Genomic DNA, 21,449 nt, shown 5'->3' with positions numbered 1-21,449 from the left:
ATCATATACTGCAAAATTCACCTTAGCTCCGTAGACTGGTCTTCCTTGGCTGTCTGACCCTGCTGGGACCCTGTCACTATCTGATCCTGCTAAGACATGATGAGCATAGTGTTGAGTACTGACTGCACTAGAGGGCTGCATTCCCAAGGGATGCCTGCGGGACTTGCGAGTCCCCACAGAGATCATTGCGGGGCGGTCAGCATTTTTCATGCTGCAGGCAGGTGCGGGCGGTCAGACAGACAACTTTGGGATGAAAATAGTTTTGTTGTCCAGCAGATTATTTTTGAAACGGTCCTTTTTCTGCTTTGTATGCTTAATACCTATTGTATTAAAATCACATATTTTTCGCACTATTCACACACTCAGAATTCCCAGCTTCACCTTCAGTAGCCTACCTCTCCTAGTTGGGCGTGAGAGTTCAAGTGCGCCTAGTTAGTATGTGTGGTCTCATTGAAATAGAGTAGGCTGCCAACATGGGTGGAGAATCACGTGGCAGTTAACCTGAATTGGAAATTAACTTAAATATGATTAGACTGTACTTTACTAGTGTCTGTAAATACATATTGATAATGAAAATAAGTCGAGGGCGCTCACCCAACGTGAGTCAAAGTGCAATCTAAAAAATGTAATAATCATTGAAAAGGAAAAGTCACAACATGCACATAAACGGGGCTACTATGGTGAGCGGAGTGTTGCGCCTTTTAATTTTCAATAAGTATGGATTACCCATTTATTTGTCTTTGCCTGCAAATCGTACTCCTAAAAGGTAGGCTATATCATGTAGGACTATGCAAAACGTCACAAGTCTCGCTGTCATCATTCTCGCTGCTTCCAGTTCAGTAGCCATACTTATGAGATCAGGTGCGCGTTTGGTCCCAATTAAATAGAGTAGGCTATAGACCGAGGTAAAGACAGTTTCAAGTTGGATATTCGATGGATATTTGCGCTTTCAAACCTCAATGGCTTTCAAACCACTTGAGCCACAGACTCCAAATAAGTGTCATGATGTTGGAAAAATGATTTTCACGATTTGGACATTAATTCGCTTTCCAAAGCTAATAAACATAGAAATGTGAGCAGCATTTTGTATTCCTAGTTGAATTAGTTAGGGAGTGTAAACAAAGTACAAACTTTTTTTACATTTGAATTTCAATAGCTCCTTGGTCATGTGACCTACTGACTTCAAACAAGGTTCAGAATGTCCACTCAGTGGGCCTGCATGTTGCACACACTTTAGTTTGTCCATTTTCATCTCACAAGATTTTACATACATTTTTTTCTAATTTCAATAGCTCCTTGGTCATGTGACCTACTGACTTCAAACACGGTTCAGAATGTCCACTCAGTGGGCCTACACATTGCACACCCTTTAGTACTATTAAACTATTACTATTGAAATTTTAAATTTAGAAAAATTCATGTAAAAACGTGTGAGATAAGTGGACAAACTAAAGGGTGTGCAATGTGTAGGCCCACTGAGTGGACATTCTGAACCTTGTTTGAAGTCAGTAGGTCATATGACCAATGAGCTATTGAAATTCAAAAATGTAAATAAATAGTTTAAAATAGTGCGAGATGTAAATCGACAAAACAAAAGTGTGCGCAATGCCATCGGGTTAGCTACAACCAGTTTTAGGAGTAATGGTTAAAGAGCTATTGAAAAAAAAAAATGTATTTGTCACTATGCTGACGGTCCCTAACTTTTGGTGGGACCGTCAGACGGTCGTGGTGGACGTAAGGAAAGCTACAGGCAAATATCAGTCGAATATCCAACCTGAAACTGTCTTTACCTCGGTGGCTATAGCCTATGTATACATGGGCAGAGAAGCACAGGGCAGTTATCCTAAATAGGCCTATGATTAGGCTATAGGTTAGGCTATAGTTTACTACATTGAATAGTAATAGGCCTAAATATTGATCACACATATTTCTGCGTCTGAAAATCTTCCCACTCCTAAAGGATAGGCTATGAAAATAGCTCAAGAGAAAGTGCAAGTCTCTCTAATTCTGCTCTCTTCAAACTACATCTACACATATTGGCTGATATAGCCCAGTAATACAATGTAACGGCCATGTGAGAATCTCTGGTATTTTAACCTATTTCTTAAGTTATTATTGCACATTTGATATTGACTATAGGGTTCCTGGGAACATGGCAGGCAAGTGAGCTACGTCACATAAGCCTAAAATAACATTGCGGCACTGCAGTTGGGTTTGGGACCAGTTCTTGCAGTAGGGAGTGGGAGTCCGACAGAAAACCAGCAGGTGCGGGCGGGAGCAGGATGAAGAAATCGGTCCAGCGCAGATCACTACTGTGCACCATGACAGTGAAGCCTGTAATGTTAGAGCTGTTTTTTACTGTGTCAGTGTGAAAAGTAGGGAATTAGCTTGGGAAACTGACAGATCAGTAACGTTACATTGACATACTGACTAATATAACTCACATTGCACTGAAAAAACATCAGAATATCAATCTTCGATTGTATGGCTGGTGGTTTCATCGTTTGATTCAGGTCTAGTTTGATTGAGGCAAAAATAATGGTACATCAACTGGCGAAAGCTTGCCAGGTTCATTTACTTCTTAAACATGACAAAACAAAGGCTACAAAACTTTTCCATACAAACAACTGCTGTTAGATAACGATATGAGGTGGTTATTACTACTATCTGACAGATAACTACAGGCTAGAGCTGACCTGGCTGTGGTGGCTACTGTGGTTTATTCATTCACCTCTGTCGAAAGGGAATGAAACATTAAATAACGTTACAAGTCAGTAACAATACTAGCTCAGCACTGCGAATAAACAATAATTTCGTTTTTTTCTGTTAGGTTAAACAGCAGTAGCCAGTACACACTGAACTATGTTCAACTCTTCCGTGTAGGTCCAGCCAACCTTCCAGAAACGTTGCCTTCACACAGCCTGTCAGCCTGCTCTGTGGTGTCCGGTCCGATAAACACTCCAAAAGAGCCTACCCGACCGCTCGGAGGCATCTGCATGGTCTTAAAGCACACCGTGTCACGTTTTGTATCACATTCCAACTATCAAACTGGGGGGGACAGAAATGCAATTTCAGAATGTGTGTGTGTGGGGTGGGACATTTCCCACCCGTTCCCAGTCAAAGTTGCGCCCCTGCTCTCACACACATACTCTCTCTCCTTTTCTCTTTTCTCTCCCTTTATTTTTAATCTGGTCTCTATGTGCTCTGCTTGTTTTCCAGATGGACCCTGTGCAGAAGGCCGTAATTAATCACACATTTGGAGTCTCCATCGCACCGAAGAGAAAGCAAGTTATTTCCTGCAACATCTGCCAACTGCGCTTCAACTCAGATGTGAATATATGGGAATCCCTTCTCTCTCTCTTTCTCACTCTCACTCACTCTCACTCTCTCTCTCACAGCTTTGTGCATTGTCATTTGTCTTCAGGTAGCTATATTAAGTTGTGTGAAGTGTGTGTTCCCCAGACAGTCTACTCTAAAGGTTCAGGGAGTACGCTAATGTATGATTAATACGATTAATGATATCAAGACATCTATTTGCCGGCGTCCATATTAGGACAAATGTAAGTTGTCAGTAAGGTCTCTGACAGTCAATCAACTCTATAGGATGTTATGGATTATGCAGAAGGGGAATCTTTTTAAATGTGTTCTTTATTTAACCTTTATTTAACGAGGCAAGTCAGTTAAGAACAAATTCTTATTTACAATGATGGCCAAACCCTTCCCTAACGCGGACGACGCTGGGCCAATTGTGCGCCGCCCTATGGGACTCCCGATCACGACAGGTTGTGATACAGTCCGGTATCTAACCAGGGTCTGTAGTGATGCCTCTAGCACTGAGATGCAGTGCCTTAGACTGCTGTGCCACTCGGGAGCTAAAAACAGTGGGGTGGACACGGCGATTTGCTATTCGTTAACATACTGCTTGTTGTGTCTCCTGTTTAATGCCTCTTCAATTGACAGCAACTGGGCTCTATTGTCCTCGGTCCAAGTGTTCTCCTCTCTCATTCTCTCGCCAGACATATGAAATGACTGAGGGTGTTTGAGACTGTTGTAGACAGGCAGCGTTCAGGAGAGCTTAAGCATTGCAGTGTTTAAGTATTGTGGAGTTGACATTCTCTACCCTGTGTAATTAGGTAGCAGTTATTGACTCTGAAAGGCTCATCAAATAGATGCAGTCAGAGAGAGACAGTGACAGAGAGAGGAGGAAAAAAGAGTGAGATCTTGTGAAATAAGCCCTACTGTGGAAGAGGAGGGTTCCACTGTCCTCCACTCATCATGGTCATAAAATCAAACAAACCACAGCACTTTGGGCGAAACAGGACTTGGAACATTGACTTTTAAGTTTCCTTACCAACTCCTTTGGGACATAATGGAAGTTTCAAGGGAGGGTATCAAGGGAGGTTCTTTCTTGTCAGTGTGTTTCAATGGTTATCCAAGAATCTTCCGTTTCTACTGAACTGTAGTGCTGAACTCTTATTCCTGGACTCATCAGTGTTTCGGAGCAAGAATGCTGATCTAGGATCAGTTTTGTATTTTCGATCATGATGAATTAGATTACATGGACATAGGGGGACCTGATTCTAGATTAGCACTCCTACTCTGAAATGCTTTATGAAAAAGTTGGTTACTATGTGCCATGGTTACTGTGTGATTGAGAGCATAGCTGATACAATATCAACAACATTGCAGAGGCATTCCACGCCAGACTGCCCATAATATAATTATGATGTTTTGCGTCTTCCCCAAATTAAATTCATAGAAAGGTCCGGGATTCAATCCGATCAAAGTTTGTCAGCAATGTACGTTTTAAAGCCAATGTTCCCATGTTCGCAGAGACCAAATTCACAGTAAATGCTGCAAATGGCAGATTTGGTCACTTATAAGTGCCTAAATTGGAACGTAGTGGCTGTACAGTAACATTCTATACAGTACATGACGTCGGAGCCCAGGGTCTCCACTTTACAGCTCTGTATACTATTCAAGTGACAGCTGTTCTAAACTTGAGCAGCAAGTGCAACAAGAAGATGCCCCCATCCTCACAGTTAATTGGGCTACTTTGGCAAATGTTTTGTCTGAGTGAGAGGAATGTGCACTTCACATTTCCATATTATAAAATTCATGTAATTTACAGTGTCAATGTTTATGATCACTATGTTTGATGTACAGTTACAAGGATGACATGGCATTATATACCCTGTGTTGTTCTGAACAGAATGAGCCTATATTTGTCGTATTGTGGAGAAAATTTGCCATGGAACATGCACTTGAATGCACTCATGACTCCATTCTGTGGGCACCAAACTTGTTATCTCTGAAGTGCCTTGTGAAAGGCTATCGCTGTAAGATCGTATTTTATAGCTAGTCATGTCAGCAATAGAATAAGCTTTCAAATGTTGCCCACCTGACCCAGATTGCGATTTATAGTGTGATGGTGGGGATGCAGGGCTGTGTTCCAAACAAAAAACTACAAGAATGCTTGCTTCAGTTCCTCAATGGCACAGCTAGGCGAGCAAAAAAAATCACATAATAATGAAATGACTTAAGAAATGTGCACACTTTGGAGAGGTGTGTGGTCTCTTGGAGACACCAGTTAGATCTCTAATTCAAACCCTTGTCTTTTTTTGTCTTATGTTGCACCTACCCTAGATTTCCATGAATTCTTATTATATTACTGAATGTATCCAGAGTATATTCAGATTTCGTTATTGACAGATGCTGCAAAAAGTACAGTAAATGTAAAATGCACATTAAACCAACAGTGTAATGTGTCATGTCTGGACTATCATTAAATGTGAAGACGTATTTAAATCAAATCAGTTCTCTAGGTTTAATTGTTTCGTGATTAAACTAATCCCATAAACATTAATTAACTAGGAAGTTTGGGCACCACGGGAAAATGTTTAGAGTTACAGAGTTATAATTTCCAGAATATAACTCTAATTAATTACAGTCTTCCATTAATGATTACTAATTGTTACCTTCTATCAGTCTCATCTGAACATCGTAAAAGTCTTTTATCGGCACAAACCCTAGTTTCAAAAATGAATCAGCAAAATACAAATTGGTTTAATTATGAATTTACTAACTAAATAAATAATCACAGAAATACATCACAAACAAACAGTAGATATTGGTTACTAACAATGATAGAAAAGTCACTAGTGAGCTAAGCCGATATGATGGCTTGGTAGACAAAGGGAAGGGGGTGTGGACTGAGAAAGAGCGGGAAAGACAACATGGTTTCACTACACACAGTCTATAATTATATTAATTGAAATGCTAATCCTTTTCCCATGAACGGCCACTCATTCGAAAATAAATTACAATTTATATTTACGCCCGTATCTTGTTGTTGTTTTCTCTGTTGGAATCCTCGATCGTCCTGTAGGGTTCATCAGAGTTATTCTGTAGTGAATCAATAGTCTCATAGTTTAACAATTTCCAGCTGTGTAGCCAATACTCTACGTGGGATGGTTTTCTAGTCTTATCGTTTGTAGGGGTCTTAACCATTCGCAACCACAGCTCATGCTGGGGTTTGTTTATTCTGATGTGAATTGGGTCGTCCCTCCCAAACAATGGCTGTTCACTTGGGTGGGGCCACTGAGTCAGCATAAAATTACTTATGAAAACAATTCTCTCATTTAGAAGGCTAAAATTACATTTAATCTTTTTACAAATAGTTTAATATTTAAACATTTCAATTGCACAACAATTCCATGTGAATCTGAACTAGAATGTGTAGACTTTCCAAGATATAATTTATGTTGTCCTATCATCAGATATAATGTCCCAAACAACAACTGATCTGACATCATATTCTTTAAGTACCAACGGACACTTTGAACTGATTGGATTATAGAAATATTATTCCATTCCCTAACCTTTTTATGTTACTGTATTGCAAAGTTTCTCTCTGTGGTAACAAAGGATTTTCGAAAGTCCATTATATAGAGTGGAGAGAGAGTTTCGGTATTTATGGGGAGGTCATAAACCGGTGGGGGGAAGAGAGAGAAAGGTGGTTTTATGACCCTCACCCAACAGGGCAAAGTCATGACAAATGTTTGGAATCAGTCTTGTGCCAGGTGAACTGTTGTGTCCTCACCTTTGGTTTAATAATTTCTCCATAATCTCCAAAGTGATCCCTTCCAGTTGCTACCATGGTTATGCATATGCTTCTCGTATTTCTTCTGGTAGAAACATTTTAATTTGACCCTTTCCAATACTCACCCTCATATTACAGATGGCGTCCTGAGTTAGGCCAAAATGTCACAAAGTTTCTAACTTTAATGAATTATTTCTCAAATTATTTTGAATACAGATTTCAAATGTATGCCAAACACCCTTCCCTCCAAGGACTTTTCTACAGATTCTAAAGAATATCCAAAACATCATGATTATCATCTGGCCATACCGGCATGCATTTGCCCTGCATTATTGATCAAAAATAATAAAAAATATATATATAGAAAGTCAGATGCTGGAAATATAAAACCAACTAATACATTTTTTTAAGGATTGAAGGCTCTGTGTCACTCTCAAAGGGCCTTGTCAGTTTCTATATGAAATCTATAATCATTGGCTTTGTCAATGTTATATTGCCCTTCATCTCTCTCCATGCAAAACCATGTCATTTAATATTCCCTCGCCCCACTTGTCAGGCGATTCAAACCCCACAGGCCATGTGGTAGCCTCTGGGAGGTAAGTAGAAAAGCAGAGGTACAGTGCATTGGAAAGAATTCAGACCCCTTGACTTTTTCTACATTTTGTTACATTACAGCCTTATTCTAAAATTGATGAAATAGTTTTTTTCCCTTCATCAATCTACACACAATACCCCATAATGACAAAGCAAAAACAAGTTTTGAGATTTTTTGCAAATGTATTAAAATAAAATAATGAAATATCACATTTATATAATTATTCAGACCCTTTACTCAGTACATTGTTGAAACACCTTTGGCAGTGATTACAGCCTCACATTTTCTTGGGTATGAAGCTACAAGCTTGGCACACCTGTATTTGGGGAGTTTCTCGCATTCTTCTCTGCAAATTCTCTTAAGCTCAGTCAGGTTGGATGGGGAGCGTCGCTGCACAGCTATGTTCAGGTCTCTCCAGAGATGTTTGATCGGGTTCAAGTTTGGGATCTGGCTGGGCAACTCAAGGACATTCAGAGACTTGTCCCGAAGCCACAATTGCATTGTCTTGGCTGTGTGCTTAGGATCGATGTCCTGTTGGAAGGTGAACCTTCACCCCAGTCTGATGGCCTGAGCGCTCTGGAGCAGGTTTTCATCAAGGATCTCTCTGTACTTTGCTCCGTTCATCTTTCCCTCGATCCTGACTAGTCTCGCAAAAAGTGCCGCTGAAAAACATCCCCACAGCATGATGCTGCCACCATGCTTCACCGTAGGGATGGTGCTAGGTTTCCTCCAGACATGACGCTTGGCATTCAGGCCAAAGAGTTCAATCATGATTTAATCAAACCAGAGAATCTTGTTTCTCATGATCTGAGAGTCTTTAGGTGCCTTTTGGCAAACTCCAAGGGGGCTGTCATGTGCCTTTTACTGAGGAGTGGCTTCCGTCTGGCCACTCTACCATAATGGCCTGATTGGTGGAGTGCTGCAGAGATGGTTGTCCTTCTGGAAGGTTCTACCATCTCCACAGAGGAACTCTGAAGCTCTGTCAGAGTGACCATCGGGTTCTTAGTCACCTCCCTGACCAAGACCCTTCTCCCCCGATTGCTCAGTTTAGCCGGGCAAACGGCTCTTGGAAGAGCCTTTGTGGTTCCAAACTTCTTCCATTTAAGAATAATGGAGGCCAATGTGTTCTTTGGGACTTTAAATGCTGCAGATATTTGTCAGTACCCTTCCCCAGATCTGTGCCTCGACACAATCCTGTCTCTGAGCTCCAAGGACAATCCCTCGACCTCATGGCTCTTAAATGCACTGTCAACTGTGGACGTTATTTAGACAGGTGTGTGCCTTTCCAAATCATGTACAATCAATTGAATTTATGACAGGTGGAATCCAATCAATTTGTAGAAACATCTCAAGGATGATCAATGGAGACAGGATGCACCTGAGCCCAATTTCGATTCCAAAGCAAAGGGTCTGAATACTTACGTAAATAAAGTGTCTGTTTTTTCCATTTAATACATTTGCAAAAATTTCAAAAAACCTGTTTTCACTTTGTCATTATGGGGTATTGTGTGTATATTGATGAGATTAGAATAAGGCTGTAACGTAACAAAATGTGGAAAAAGTCAACGGGTCTGAATACTTTCTCAATGCACATTTATTGTCATATTTCTGAAGTGGACTGACAGGTAATTAGGGTCAATTTCATTAGGACACACAATGGAAAACAAAAAGGAGCTTTTCTTATTGGACGAGTCTAGGTAGTTCCTCCCTATTTCAGTCTGTTTTCTTCAGTTTGGTGCCTAATGAACACGACTTTGTTTCAGTGAGGATGTATGGAGGGACAGAGACCATCGACCTGTTAAAGTAGACAGATAATGGAGGAAACCCAACCAATCAAAAATTCAGTAGAGTTCGCAACTTCCTGACATCCCACAAGTTTGCCTCATGCGCTTTGGTTAGAGCTGAATATAATTACCTTTGACACTGAAAATATGATACTGTGTGTCTGTGTGCCCGTGCGTGTGTGTGCGTACATGCGTGTGTGCATGCATGCCAAACTGGGTTAAATACTTTTGAAATCATTATAAATACATTAGCTGGGTTTTGAGATTGCCTGCCACAATGGAACCAATAGAATAGTCACAAAAGTGCAAACTGCACCTTCTGCACTTTAAGTAGGCTAAAGCAAACGCTAAAAGTATTTGAAGGGTTTCAAATAGTATTTGAACCCAGGTGTTTGTTGCGTGCGTGCTTGTCTGTGATTGGCACTACAGATTAAAATGTGATTGATATAATCCGGTTCCATGTATGTTCCCCTCAAGGCACGTACTCTGAGTGGAGATCTAACCCCAAGAATATTTCCCAAATCAAGCTAGTGAAGTTAGATAGCAATTTACAGTATTAAATCCGCTGCCACTGTTATTGTATTTTTGGGGGTGAAGCATTAGTGGATTGAAAAGGAATAAGATAACCACGAACACTTTGATGTATTACTTCTATGTTTGAGTCCCACATGGCACTCTATTCCCTATTTAGTGCATGACCTATGGGTTCTGGTCAAAAGTAGTGCACTTTATAGGGATAGCGTGCCATTTGGGATGATTCCTATATCTAGACGGCAGAGAATAATCAGATAGGATAAAAGCTGATTCATTGAAGAGAAGGAAGAAGCTTTTATTCACTGAAAAGAGGATCCATTGTTCTTTCTAAGGAAACTTTATTGAGTACTTTTATATGTAGGCTTCTACTATACCTGTAGAATCTCTAAACACTACAGCTACAGTGGCATCCAAAGAAATAAACTCAGCAAAAAAAGAAACGTTCCTTTTTCAGGACCCTGTCTTTCAAAGATAATCCATAAAAATCCAAATAGCTTCACAGATCTTCACTGTAAAGGGTTTTAACACTGTTTCCCATGCTTACTCAATGAACCACAAACAATTCATGAACATGCGCCTGTGGAACGGTCGTTAAGACACTAACAGCTTACAGACGGTAGGCAATTAAGGTCACAGTTATGAAAACGTACATTTACATTTTCCCTTTGCCAACATAAATCCCACTCCAGTATGTCTCAAAATAAAGACATTAAATGTCTCCTTAATGAAAAATGTTCTCCTTCTTTAATTGAAGTGACTATTAGAAAATTACACAGGAGCCTTCGGTACTCTGCAGCAGCATGAGCTGTGAGAAGCCTTAACCCTCCTGTTGTGTTCGTTTCATGTTAATTAATTCTGTGTTCCCTGTCCAAAATGACTGCCCCATTATAGCTGATTATAAATCCATAATAATACATATATTATCACCTAACGTTGTGTTAGATCTATTAATCAACTTAAGTTCTTGTGAACATTACATGTTTTGTGTGACATTAATGCTAGTACGAACTCGGACCCAGGCGCAGAGAAACACAGTACGCAGAGGTATGGGTAAATCCAGAATGTTCACCTAAGGTCTTCATAGAAAAACAACAACGCAAGGCCACACGAGAACACTGAACAAAACAGGAGACCTGAGCAACTGGCCCAGTCCACAGAGGAACCTAAATAGTCATCCAGCAGGTGAACCCAATAAGCCTAGTCAGGGTCACCTGAATACTAGAAGTAACTCAAGGGTGCTCTCCGGTGGCAACCTCAAGTAGTACACTCAAGGGAGAAAACCTGACCTGTGACATTTTTTACTTATATTTGTTATTTATGGCCTGTAGGCCTCATTGACCTGAGCTCATACAACACATTTTTGAGTAAAAAAAAGCATCATGTATGGATTATTTTGACTATAACAAATACTCAGGTGAAATATATTGTGCTATTAATCACAGACTACTTTCACCTCTAATGCATCTACGCTGTCAGTTTCCTGGCCTCTCTCCTCCTCACCAGTGTCATGATCAAAGATATGATCAAGAGCCTCACATACAGTATATCGTTTGGTCATTGTGCTGCCACAGAATGAATTGTGAGCAAGACCTCAAAAAAGCTTCATATACCAGAGTTGCGAGAAAAGTTCTATATATTATTGAAACAATGTTGCGATTGTTTGTTTGTGAGGTGTGGTTCCAGTGGGGGAAATATTATATTGGGGAAAGGTTCTCTTGCCATGGAAGCCAAGAAGGGGAGTGAGGTGTGTGTGTGTGTGTGTGTGTGTGTGTGTGTGTGTGTGTGTGTGTGTGTGTGTGTGTGTGTGTGTGTGTGTGTGTGTGTGTGTGTGTGTGTGTGTGTGTGTGTGTGTGTGTGTGTGTGGCATAGCTGTGTTCCATAACGTTTTTCAAGACATTGGAATTGTCTGGTTGGAATATTATTGAAGTTTTATGTTAAAGATTGATGCTATACAACGTTTGACATGTTTCTACGAACGTAAATAGAACTTTTTTTGACTTTTTGTCGTGAAATTTTCGGCGCGCTACCTACATTTGGAGTAGCTTACTGAACGCGCAAACAACAAGGAGGTATTTGGACATAAATTATGGACTTTATCGAACAAAACAACATTTATTGTGGACCTGGGATTCCTGGAAGGGCCTTCTGATGAAGATCATCAAAGGTAAGTGAATATTTATAATGCTATTTATGATTTTAGATGACTCCAAAATGGCGGGTATCTGTATTGAATGATGTATTTTTCTGAGCGAAGTACTCAGATTATTGCAAAGTGTGCTTTCCCTGTGAAGCTTTTTTGAAATCTGTCACAGCGGTTGCAATAAGGAGATGTTTATCTATAATTCTTTGAATAACAGTTTAATATTTTATCAACGTTTATGAGTATTTTTGTAAATTGTTGTGCTGATTCACCGGCAGTTTTGGAGGCAAAATATTTTCTGAACATCACGCGCCAATGTAAAATGGGGTTTTTGGATATAAATATGAACTTTATCGAGCCGTAAAGCCTTTTTGAAATCGTACAATGTGGTTGGATTAACGAGAAGTTTATCTTTAAAATGGTGTAAAATAGTTGATTGTTTGAGAAAATGAAATTCTGAGATTTTTGCTGTTTTGTATTTCGCGCCATGCTATTTCACTGGCTGTTGAATAGTGTGTCCCGCAGGTGGGACGCTAGCGTCCCACCTAGACCATAGAAGTTAACAGCTTCTACCCCCAAGCCATAAGACAGCTGAACAATTAATCAAATGGCCACTGGACTATTTACATTAACACCTCCCCCCTCCCACACACTGCTGCTACTCGCTGTTTATTATCTATGCATTGTCACGTCACCCCAACCTATATGTACAAAGTACCTCGACCAACCTGTACCCCCACACATTGACTCAATACCGGTACCCCCTGTATAGAGCCTCGTTACTGTATTGTTACTTTTTATTATTTTTTACTTTAGTTGATAAATATTTTCTTAACTCTTTCTTGAACTGCACTGTTGGTTAAGGGCTTGTAAGTAAGCATTTCACGCTAAGGTTGTATTCGGCACATGTGACAAAGTTTGATTTGACATATTTCAAAGTCAAATTCACATTTTAATTAATTAATTAAAAATAGAAAACGAAGATGTCTGAATTGCATATGTCTTCACACCCCAGAGTTAATACTTGTTTGAAGCACCTTTTGCAGCAATTACAGTTGTGAATCGTGTTGAAAAAGATTCCACCAACTTTGCACAACTCTTGGAGCAAAATATATCCATTGTTTTTGACAGAATTGCTCAAGGTCAGTCAATTTGGTTGGGGATCATTAATCGACATCAGTATTTAAAGTCTTATCGATCAGATTTATGTCAACCCTGAGTGACACTGGACCACTCAGGGACCCTCAACACCTCTTGGAATGCCATTCTGGTGTGTCTTTAGTCTTAAAATGTGCATACTTGTATTTTTCAATGAAACAATTATCTCCTTACCATACTCAAAGGGATATTCAGTGTCTTGGAATTATTTTGTAACCTCCCCTGACATGTGCATGCCTAAAAATGTATCACTAACATGTTTTAAAAGCATTGGTGGCTCTGAGATTGAATTATTGTTTGAAAGACAGAGGACGTTTTTATTGAATCATCATAACCACTATTTAGCCTTCCCTGTAGCTCAGTTGGTAGAGCATGGTGTTTGCAACGCCAGGGTTGTGGGTTCGATTCCCATGGGGGGCCAGCACAGAGAAAACATGTATGAAATTGTTTGAAATGTATGCATTCACTACTGTAAGTCGCTCTGGATAAGAGCGTCTGCTAAATGACTAAAATGTCAAATGTAAGTGTGTGTGTGTGCTCAAACATGCATGTGGAGGTCTGGGAGAGGAAGTGTGTCCATTTGATCAATGGGCATGTGCGTGAACTCAATTGTATACACTAATTGTAGTCTCACCCATTCATTTCTAATGACCGGTCATTTTTGACTTGGAACACCACGTGTACAAAAGTTAGCTAAAACACCCAAAATGTAATAAAATAGAAATAACATTTTTCCCATTCCAGAGTGAGTACGTTTGCATATGAAGTGGCTATGTTGAGCATAAAAGTGATCATTTGAAACAGGTCCTATACGTAGATTTACAGTTATTTGGCAACTTTAGCAAATCTCAGAATGTTTTAGAAATCAGAACATGTGATGCATGATGCAACTGTAGGCTATTGATGAGAGGAAAAAGTTGCAAGTTGTTCCTTGTCTCAGGCTGCACACACTCTTCTCCCATCAAGTGATTATCAGACTATTCTCAAGTGATTGTTTCACCCATCAGACTATTCTCAATTTAATTGTGTCTTTGCTAATATGTCAAATTCGTTTTGATTTAGAATGGCCCATTATCTAATGGGCAGGAACAGGGGCAGGGGGAAAAAATCTGTATGCTCGCGAATAACTGATGGGAGCCACATTCCTGCCTGTTCATTTCTCTCACACACGCTAGGAAGGCTACTCCGGTTATTTTACTCCACACATCAACCACTGTTTGAGGAGCATGCAGCCTCTCGCTGCGCCACAGGTGATATTCCGCCCAAACTCTGTATGCCATGGGCTCTCCAACCCTGTTCCTGCAGCTACCCAGTGAATAATTTGGGAAACCAAGTGAAATCTGTTCGGCAACATCGATAGTAACATGTTTTCTCCATAAAACATATGTCATTAAACTGTTGACAGCCCCTCAATCTTTTTTGTTATACTTTTTACCCCTTTTCCGTGATAGCCAATTGGTAGTCCCATCGCTGCAACTCCCGTGTGGACTTAGGAGAGGCGAAGGTCGAAAGCCATGCGTCCTCCAAAACATGACCCTGCCAAGCCGGACTGCTTCTTGACACACTGCTCACTTAACCCAGAAGCCAGCGGCACCAATGTGTCAGAGGAAACACCATACAACTGGCGACCAAAGTCAGCGTGCATGCTAAGGGTTTGATGTTTGAAAATTTTTGATGTGGCTCCCGAGTGGCGCAGCGGTCTAAGGCACTGCATCTCAGTGCTAGAGGTGTCACTACTGACCCTGGTTCAATTCCAGGCTGAATCACAACTGGCTGTGATTGGGAGTCCCATAGGGCGGTGCACTGTGATTGGCACAGCGTCATCCAGGTTAGGGTTCGGCCGGGGTAGGCCGTCATTTTAATAAGAATTTGTTCTTAACTAACTTGCCTAGTTAAATAAAATAGAGCCCTGAGTACTAGGCCATTAGCGACCTGATGATTGTTAGGGAGTTGGGTACTACCAATGTATGTTCAGAGTGGATTAAAGGAGATTACTGTGACTCAATGGTCACATGCAATTGTACTCCAGTCATAACTCATGACTGCCAGTGTGGCGGTAACCGCAACAGCCTTAAGGGGAAATTAACAAGTGTGTTCTTGTACACAACCATTGGTTTAGAGAGTGACTGCTGGGTGTACACTTTCACTTATTTTGGAAGTGATTGTGTGAATGTGTCCTCAGTGCACCACACTTCTCCTGTGTGTGTGTGTGTGTGTGTGTGTGTGTGTGTGTGTGTGTGTGTGTGTGTGTGTGTGTGTGTGTGTGTGTGTGTGTGTGTGTGTGTGTGTGTGTGTGTGTGAGTGAGTAAGTGTCCCGTTACAAAAAGACACATGAAGAAATCACAAGCTATCAATACTTTTGGGTTTAAGTTTCGCTTTCAAGTTCATTATTTTTGTTTCCAATACTAAGAATTTTGTTCTCGACTTCAGAAGTTTTGCTTGATAATAATGGCACAAATGTAACTCAGTCTAGAGGATTGCATCATATAATAACACTATTACTCTACTGAAGGTATTTGTAGTGGCAATCCTTAATTGGAACATTAACAAAGTGTACTCCCCACCACAGTTTCAGTAAAAAGCTGAAGGATGTGGCTGGAGAAATGCAACCACTCTCAAATTCATAGACTAAATCAAATCAAATCAAATTTTATTGGTCACATACACATGGTTAGCAGATGTTAATGCGAGTGAAGCAAAATGCTTCTGCTTCTAGTTCCGACTATGCAGTAAAATCTAACAAGTAATCTTACAAATTCACAACAACTACCTTCTACACACAAATGTAAAGGGATGAATAAGAATATGTACATATAAATATATGGATGAGCGATGGCATAGGCAGATGCAGTAGATGGTGTAGAATACAGTATGTACATGAGATGAGTAATGTAGGATATGTAAACATTATTAAAGTGCCGTTATTTAAAGTGACTAGTATTACCTTTATTAAGTCTGTTTATTTAAGTGGCCAGAGATTTGAGTCTGTATGTTGGCAGCAGCCTCTTTATGTCAGTGATGGCTGTTTAACAGTCTGATGACCTTGAGATTTAAGTGGCGACATTGAGACTGTGGCTGTGCCTCGACCTAGGTTGGGCAAAACTTAACATGGTGGTGTTCGCCTTAGCAATCTCACTGGAATAAAGACCTCCATTCCTGCCATTTATTGAAAGAGATTGTGATAATTCACATCTCAGAATAAGGCTACTTAATGTTAGATCACTCACTTCCAAGGCAGTTATAGTCAATGAACTAATCACTGATCATAATCTTGATGTGATTGGCCTGACTGAAACATGGCTTAAGCCTGATGAATTTACTGTGTTAAATGAGGCCTCACCTCCTGGTTACACTAGTGACCATGTCCCCCATGCATCCCGCAAAGGCGGAGGTGTTGTTAACATTTATGATAGCAAATTCCCTCACGACGCCAGGACAGCGGAGTCAATCACCACCTTCCGGAGACACCTGAAACCCCACCTCTTTAAGGAATACCTGGGATAGGATAAAGTAATCCTTCTATCCCCCCCCCTAAAAGATTTAGATGCACTATTGTAAAGTGGTTGTTCCACTGGATATCATAAGGTGAATGCACCAATTTGTAAGTCGCTCTGGATAAGAGCGTCTGCTAAATGACTTAAATGTAAATTTCGATTTACAAAAAAAATGACGTTTTCGTCTTTTGAGCTTCTAGTCATGAAATCTATGCAGCCTACTCAATCACTTTTTATAGCTACTGTTTACAGGCCTCCTGGGCCATATACAGCGTTCCTCACTGAGTTCCCTGAATTCCTATCGGACCTTGTAGTCATGGCAGATAATATCCAAATTTTTGGTGACTTTAATATTCACATGGAAAAGTCCACAGACCCACTCCAAAAGGCTTTCGGAGCCATCATCGACTCAGTGGGTTTTGTCCCGTGGAATAAATGTTGTGTTTTTCCTCATAATCCTGGACTATCGGACCACCATTTTATTACGTTTGCAATCGCAAGAAATAATCTGCTCAGACCCCAACCAAGGATCATCAAATGTCGTGCTATAAATTCTCGGACAACCCAAAGATTCCTAGATGCCCTTCCAGACTTCCTCCGCCTACCCAAGGACGTCAGAGTACAAAAATCAGTTAACCACCTAACTGAGGACCTCAATTTAACCTTGCGCAATACCCTAGATGCAGTCGCACCCCTAAAAACAAAAAACATTTGTCATAAGAAACTAGCTCCCTGGTATACAGAAAATACCCGAGCTCTGAAGCAAGCTTCCAGAAAATTGGACGTCTTCCGACTAGCTTGGAAAGACAGTACCGTGCAGTATCGAAGAGCCCTCACTGCTACTCGATCATCCGATTTTTCCAACTTAATTGAGGAAAATAAGAACAATCCAACATTTATTTTTGATACTGTCGCAAAGCTAACTAAAAAGCAGCATTCCCCAAAAGAGGATGGCTTTCACTTCAGCAGTGATAAATTCATGAACTTCTTTGAGGAAAAGATCATGATCATTACATTTAAATTTGACATTTTAGTCATTTAGCAGACGCTCTCATCCAGAGCGACTTACAGTAGTGAATACATACATTTCATTTTTTTTAATTTTTTGTACTGGCCCCCCGTGGGAATCGAACCCACAACCCTGGCGTTGCACACACCATGCTGGCGTTGCAAACACCATGCTCTACCAACTGAGCCACAGGGAAGTGGCTCAGTTAGAAAGCAAATTACGGACTCCTCTTTAAATCTGCGTTTTCCTCCAAAGCTCAGTTGTCCTGAATCTGCACAACTCTCCCAGGACCTAGGATCAAGGGAGACACTCAAGTGCTTTAGTACTATATCTCTTGAGACGATGAAAATAATCATGGTCTCTAAACCTTCAAGCTGCATACTGGACCCTATTCCAACTAAACTACTGAAAGAGCTGCTTCCTGTGCTTGGCCCTCCTATGTTGAACATAATAAACGGCACTCTATCCACCGGATGTGTACCAAACTCACTAAAAGTGGCAGTAATGAAGCCTCTCTTGAAAAAGCCAAACCTTGACCCAGAAAATATAAAAAACTATCGGCCTATATCGAAACTCCCATTCCTCTCAAAAAAAATGAAAAAGCTGTTGCGCAGCAACTCACTGCCTTCCTGAAGACAATGTATACGAAACGCTTCAGTCTGGTTTTAGACCCCATCATAGCACTGAGACTGCACTTGTGAAGGTGGTAAATTAAATTTTAATGGTGTCAGACCGAGGCTCTGCATTTGTCCTCGTGCTCCTAGACCTTAGACCTTTTGATACCATCGATCACCACATTCTTTTGGAGAGATTGGAAACCCAAATTGGTCTACACGGACAAGTTCTGGCCTGGTTTAGATCTTATCTGTCGGAAAGATATCAGTTTGTCTCTGTGGATGTTAAATGACATCCTGTTAAATCTGTGGATGTTTGTCCACTGACAAATCAACTGTACATTTTGGTGTTCCTCAAGGTTCCGTTTGCACTATATATTTTACCTCTTGGTGATGTCATTCGGAAACATAATGTTAACTTTCACTGCTATGCGGATGACACACAGCTGTACATTTCGATGAAACATGGTGAAGCCCCAAAATTGCCCTCGCTGGAAGCCTGTGTTTCAGACATAAGGAAGTGGATGGCTGCAAATGTTCTACTTTTAAACTTGGACAAAACAGAGATGCTTGTTCTAGGTCCCAAGAAACAAAGAGATATTCTGTTAAATCTGACAATTAATCTTGATGGTTGTACAGTCATCTCAAATAAAACTGTGAAGGACCTCGGCGTTACTCTGGACCCTGATCTCTCTTTTGACGAACATATCAAGACTGTTTCAAGGACAGATTTTTTCCATCTACGTAACATTGCAAAAATATGAACATTTCTGTCCAAAAATTATGCTGAAAAATGTATCCATGCTTTTGTCACTTCTAGGTTAGACTACTGCAATGCTCTACTTTCCGGCTACCCGGATAAAGCACTAAATAACCTTCAGTTAGTGCTAAGCACGGCTGCTAGAATCTTGACTAGAACCCAAAGATTTGATCATATTACTCCAGTGCTAGCCTCTCTACACTGGCTTCCTGTTAAGGCTAGGGCTGATTTCAAGGTTTTACTGCTAACCTAAAAAGCATTACATGGGCTTGCTCCTACTTATCTTTCCGATTTGGTCCTGCCATACATACAGTGAGGGAAAAAAGTATTTGATCCCCTGCTGATTTTGTACGTTTGCCCACTGACAAAGAAATGATCAGTCTATAATTTTAATGGAAGGTTTATTTGAACAGTGAGAGACAGAATAACATCAAAAAAATCCAGAAAAACGCATGTCAAAAATGTTATAAATTGATTTTCATTTTAATGAGGGAAATAAGTATTTGACCCCCTCTCAATTAGAAAGATTTCTAGCTCCCAGGTGTCTTTTATACAGGTAACGAGCTGAGATTAGGAACACACTCTTAAAGGGAGTGCTCCAAACTGCAGCTTGTTACCTGTAAAAAAGACACCTGTCCACAGAAGCAATCAATCAATCAGATTCCAAACTCTCCACCATGGCCAAGACCAAAGAGCTCTCCAAGGATGTCAGGGACAAGATTGTAGACCTACACAAGGCTGGAATGGGCTATAAAACCATCGCCAAGCAGCTTGGTGATAAGGTGACAACAGTTGGTGCGATTATTCGCAAATGGAAGAAACACAAAAGAACTGTCAATCTCCCTCGGCCTGGGGCTCTATGCAAGATCACACCTCGTGGAGTTGCAATGATCATGAGAAAGGTGAGGAATCAGCCCAGAACTACATGGGAGGATCTTGTCAATGATCTCAAAGCAGCTGGGACTATAGTCACCAAGAAAACAATTGGTAACACACTATGCCGTGAAGGACTGAAATCCTGCAGCGCCCTCAAGGTCCCCCTGCTCAAGAAAGCACATATACATGTCCGTCTGAAGTTTGCCAATGAACATCTGAATGATTCAGAGGACAACTGGGTGAAAGTGTTGTGGTCGGATGAGACCAAAATGGAGCTCTTTGGCATCAACTCAACTCGCCGTGTTTGGAGGAGGAGGAATGCTGCCTATGACCCCAAGAAAACCATCCCCACCGTCAAACATGGAGGTGGAAACATTATGCTTTGGGGGTGTTTTTCTGCTAAGGGGACAGGACAACTTCACCGCATCAAAGGGACGATGGACGGGGCCATGTACCGTCAAATCTTGGGTGAGAACCTCCTTCCCTCAGCCAGGGCATTGAAAATGGGTCGTGGATGGGGTATTCCAGAATGACAATGACCCAAAACACACGGCCAAGTCAACAAAGGAGTGGCTCAAGAAGAAGCACATTAAGGTCCTGGAGTGGCCTAGCCAGTCTCCAGACCTTAATCCCATAGAAAATCTGTGGAGGGAGCTGAAGGTTCGAGTTGCCAAACGTCAGCCTCGAAACCTTAATGACTTGGAGAAGATCTGCAAAGAGGAGTGGGACAAAATCCCTCCTGAGATGTGTGCAAACCTGGTGGCCAACTACAAGAAATGTCTGACCTCTGTGATTGCCAACAAGGGTTTTGCCACCAAGTAGTAAGTCATGTTTTGCAGAGGGTCAAATACTTATTTCCCTCATTAAAATGCAAATCATTTTATAACATTTTTGACATGCGTTTTTCTGGATTTTTTTATTTATTCTGTCTCTCACTGTTCAAATAAACCTACCATTAAAAATATAGACTGATAATTTCTTTGTCAGTGGGAAAACGTACAAAATCAGCAGGGGATCAAATACTTTTTTCCCTCACAGTACCTACACATATGCTACGGTCACAAGACGCAGGCCTCCTTATTGTCCCTAGAATTTCTAAGCAAATAGCTGGAGGCAGGGCTTTCTCCTATAGAGCTCCTCCATTTTTATGGAATGGTCTGCCTACCCTTGTGAGAGACACAGACTCGGTCTCAACCTTTAAGTCTTCATTGAAGACACTGGCTTACTGGTGCTCTTCAATGCCGTCCCTAGGAGGGGTGCGTCACTTGAGTGGGTTGAGTCACTGATATGATCTTCCTGTCTGGGTTGGCGCCCCCCTTGGGTTGTGCCGTAGCGGAGATCTTTGTGGGCTATACTCAGCCTTGTCTCAGGATGGTAAGTTGG

The 21,449-nt window shown here is 40.9% G+C and overlaps 1 protein-coding gene across 3 annotated transcripts in view; it reads left to right on the top strand.

Moving 5' to 3' along the window:
- LOC115179199 (zinc finger protein 385B) overlaps window positions 1-21,449 on the top strand; it is a 150,812-nt gene that overhangs the window by 116,534 nt on the left and 12,829 nt on the right. For all 3 annotated transcript variants that reach the window (XM_029740577.1, XM_029740579.1, XM_029740578.1), the window contains one exon: window positions 3,220-3,330. In XM_029740577.1, coding sequence (XP_029596437.1) covers window positions 3,220-3,330 — 111 coding nt within the window. The remainder of the gene's footprint in view (window positions 1-3,219; window positions 3,331-21,449) is intronic.

Source organism: Salmo trutta, chromosome 39 (assembly GCF_901001165.1).
Source record: "Salmo trutta chromosome 39, fSalTru1.1, whole genome shotgun sequence".
In the NCBI taxonomy this organism is placed as follows: domain Eukaryota; kingdom Metazoa; phylum Chordata; class Actinopteri; order Salmoniformes; family Salmonidae; genus Salmo; species Salmo trutta.
Note: the sequence above shows the minus strand (reverse complement) of the source record. Positions and strands in the feature narration are given on the sequence as shown.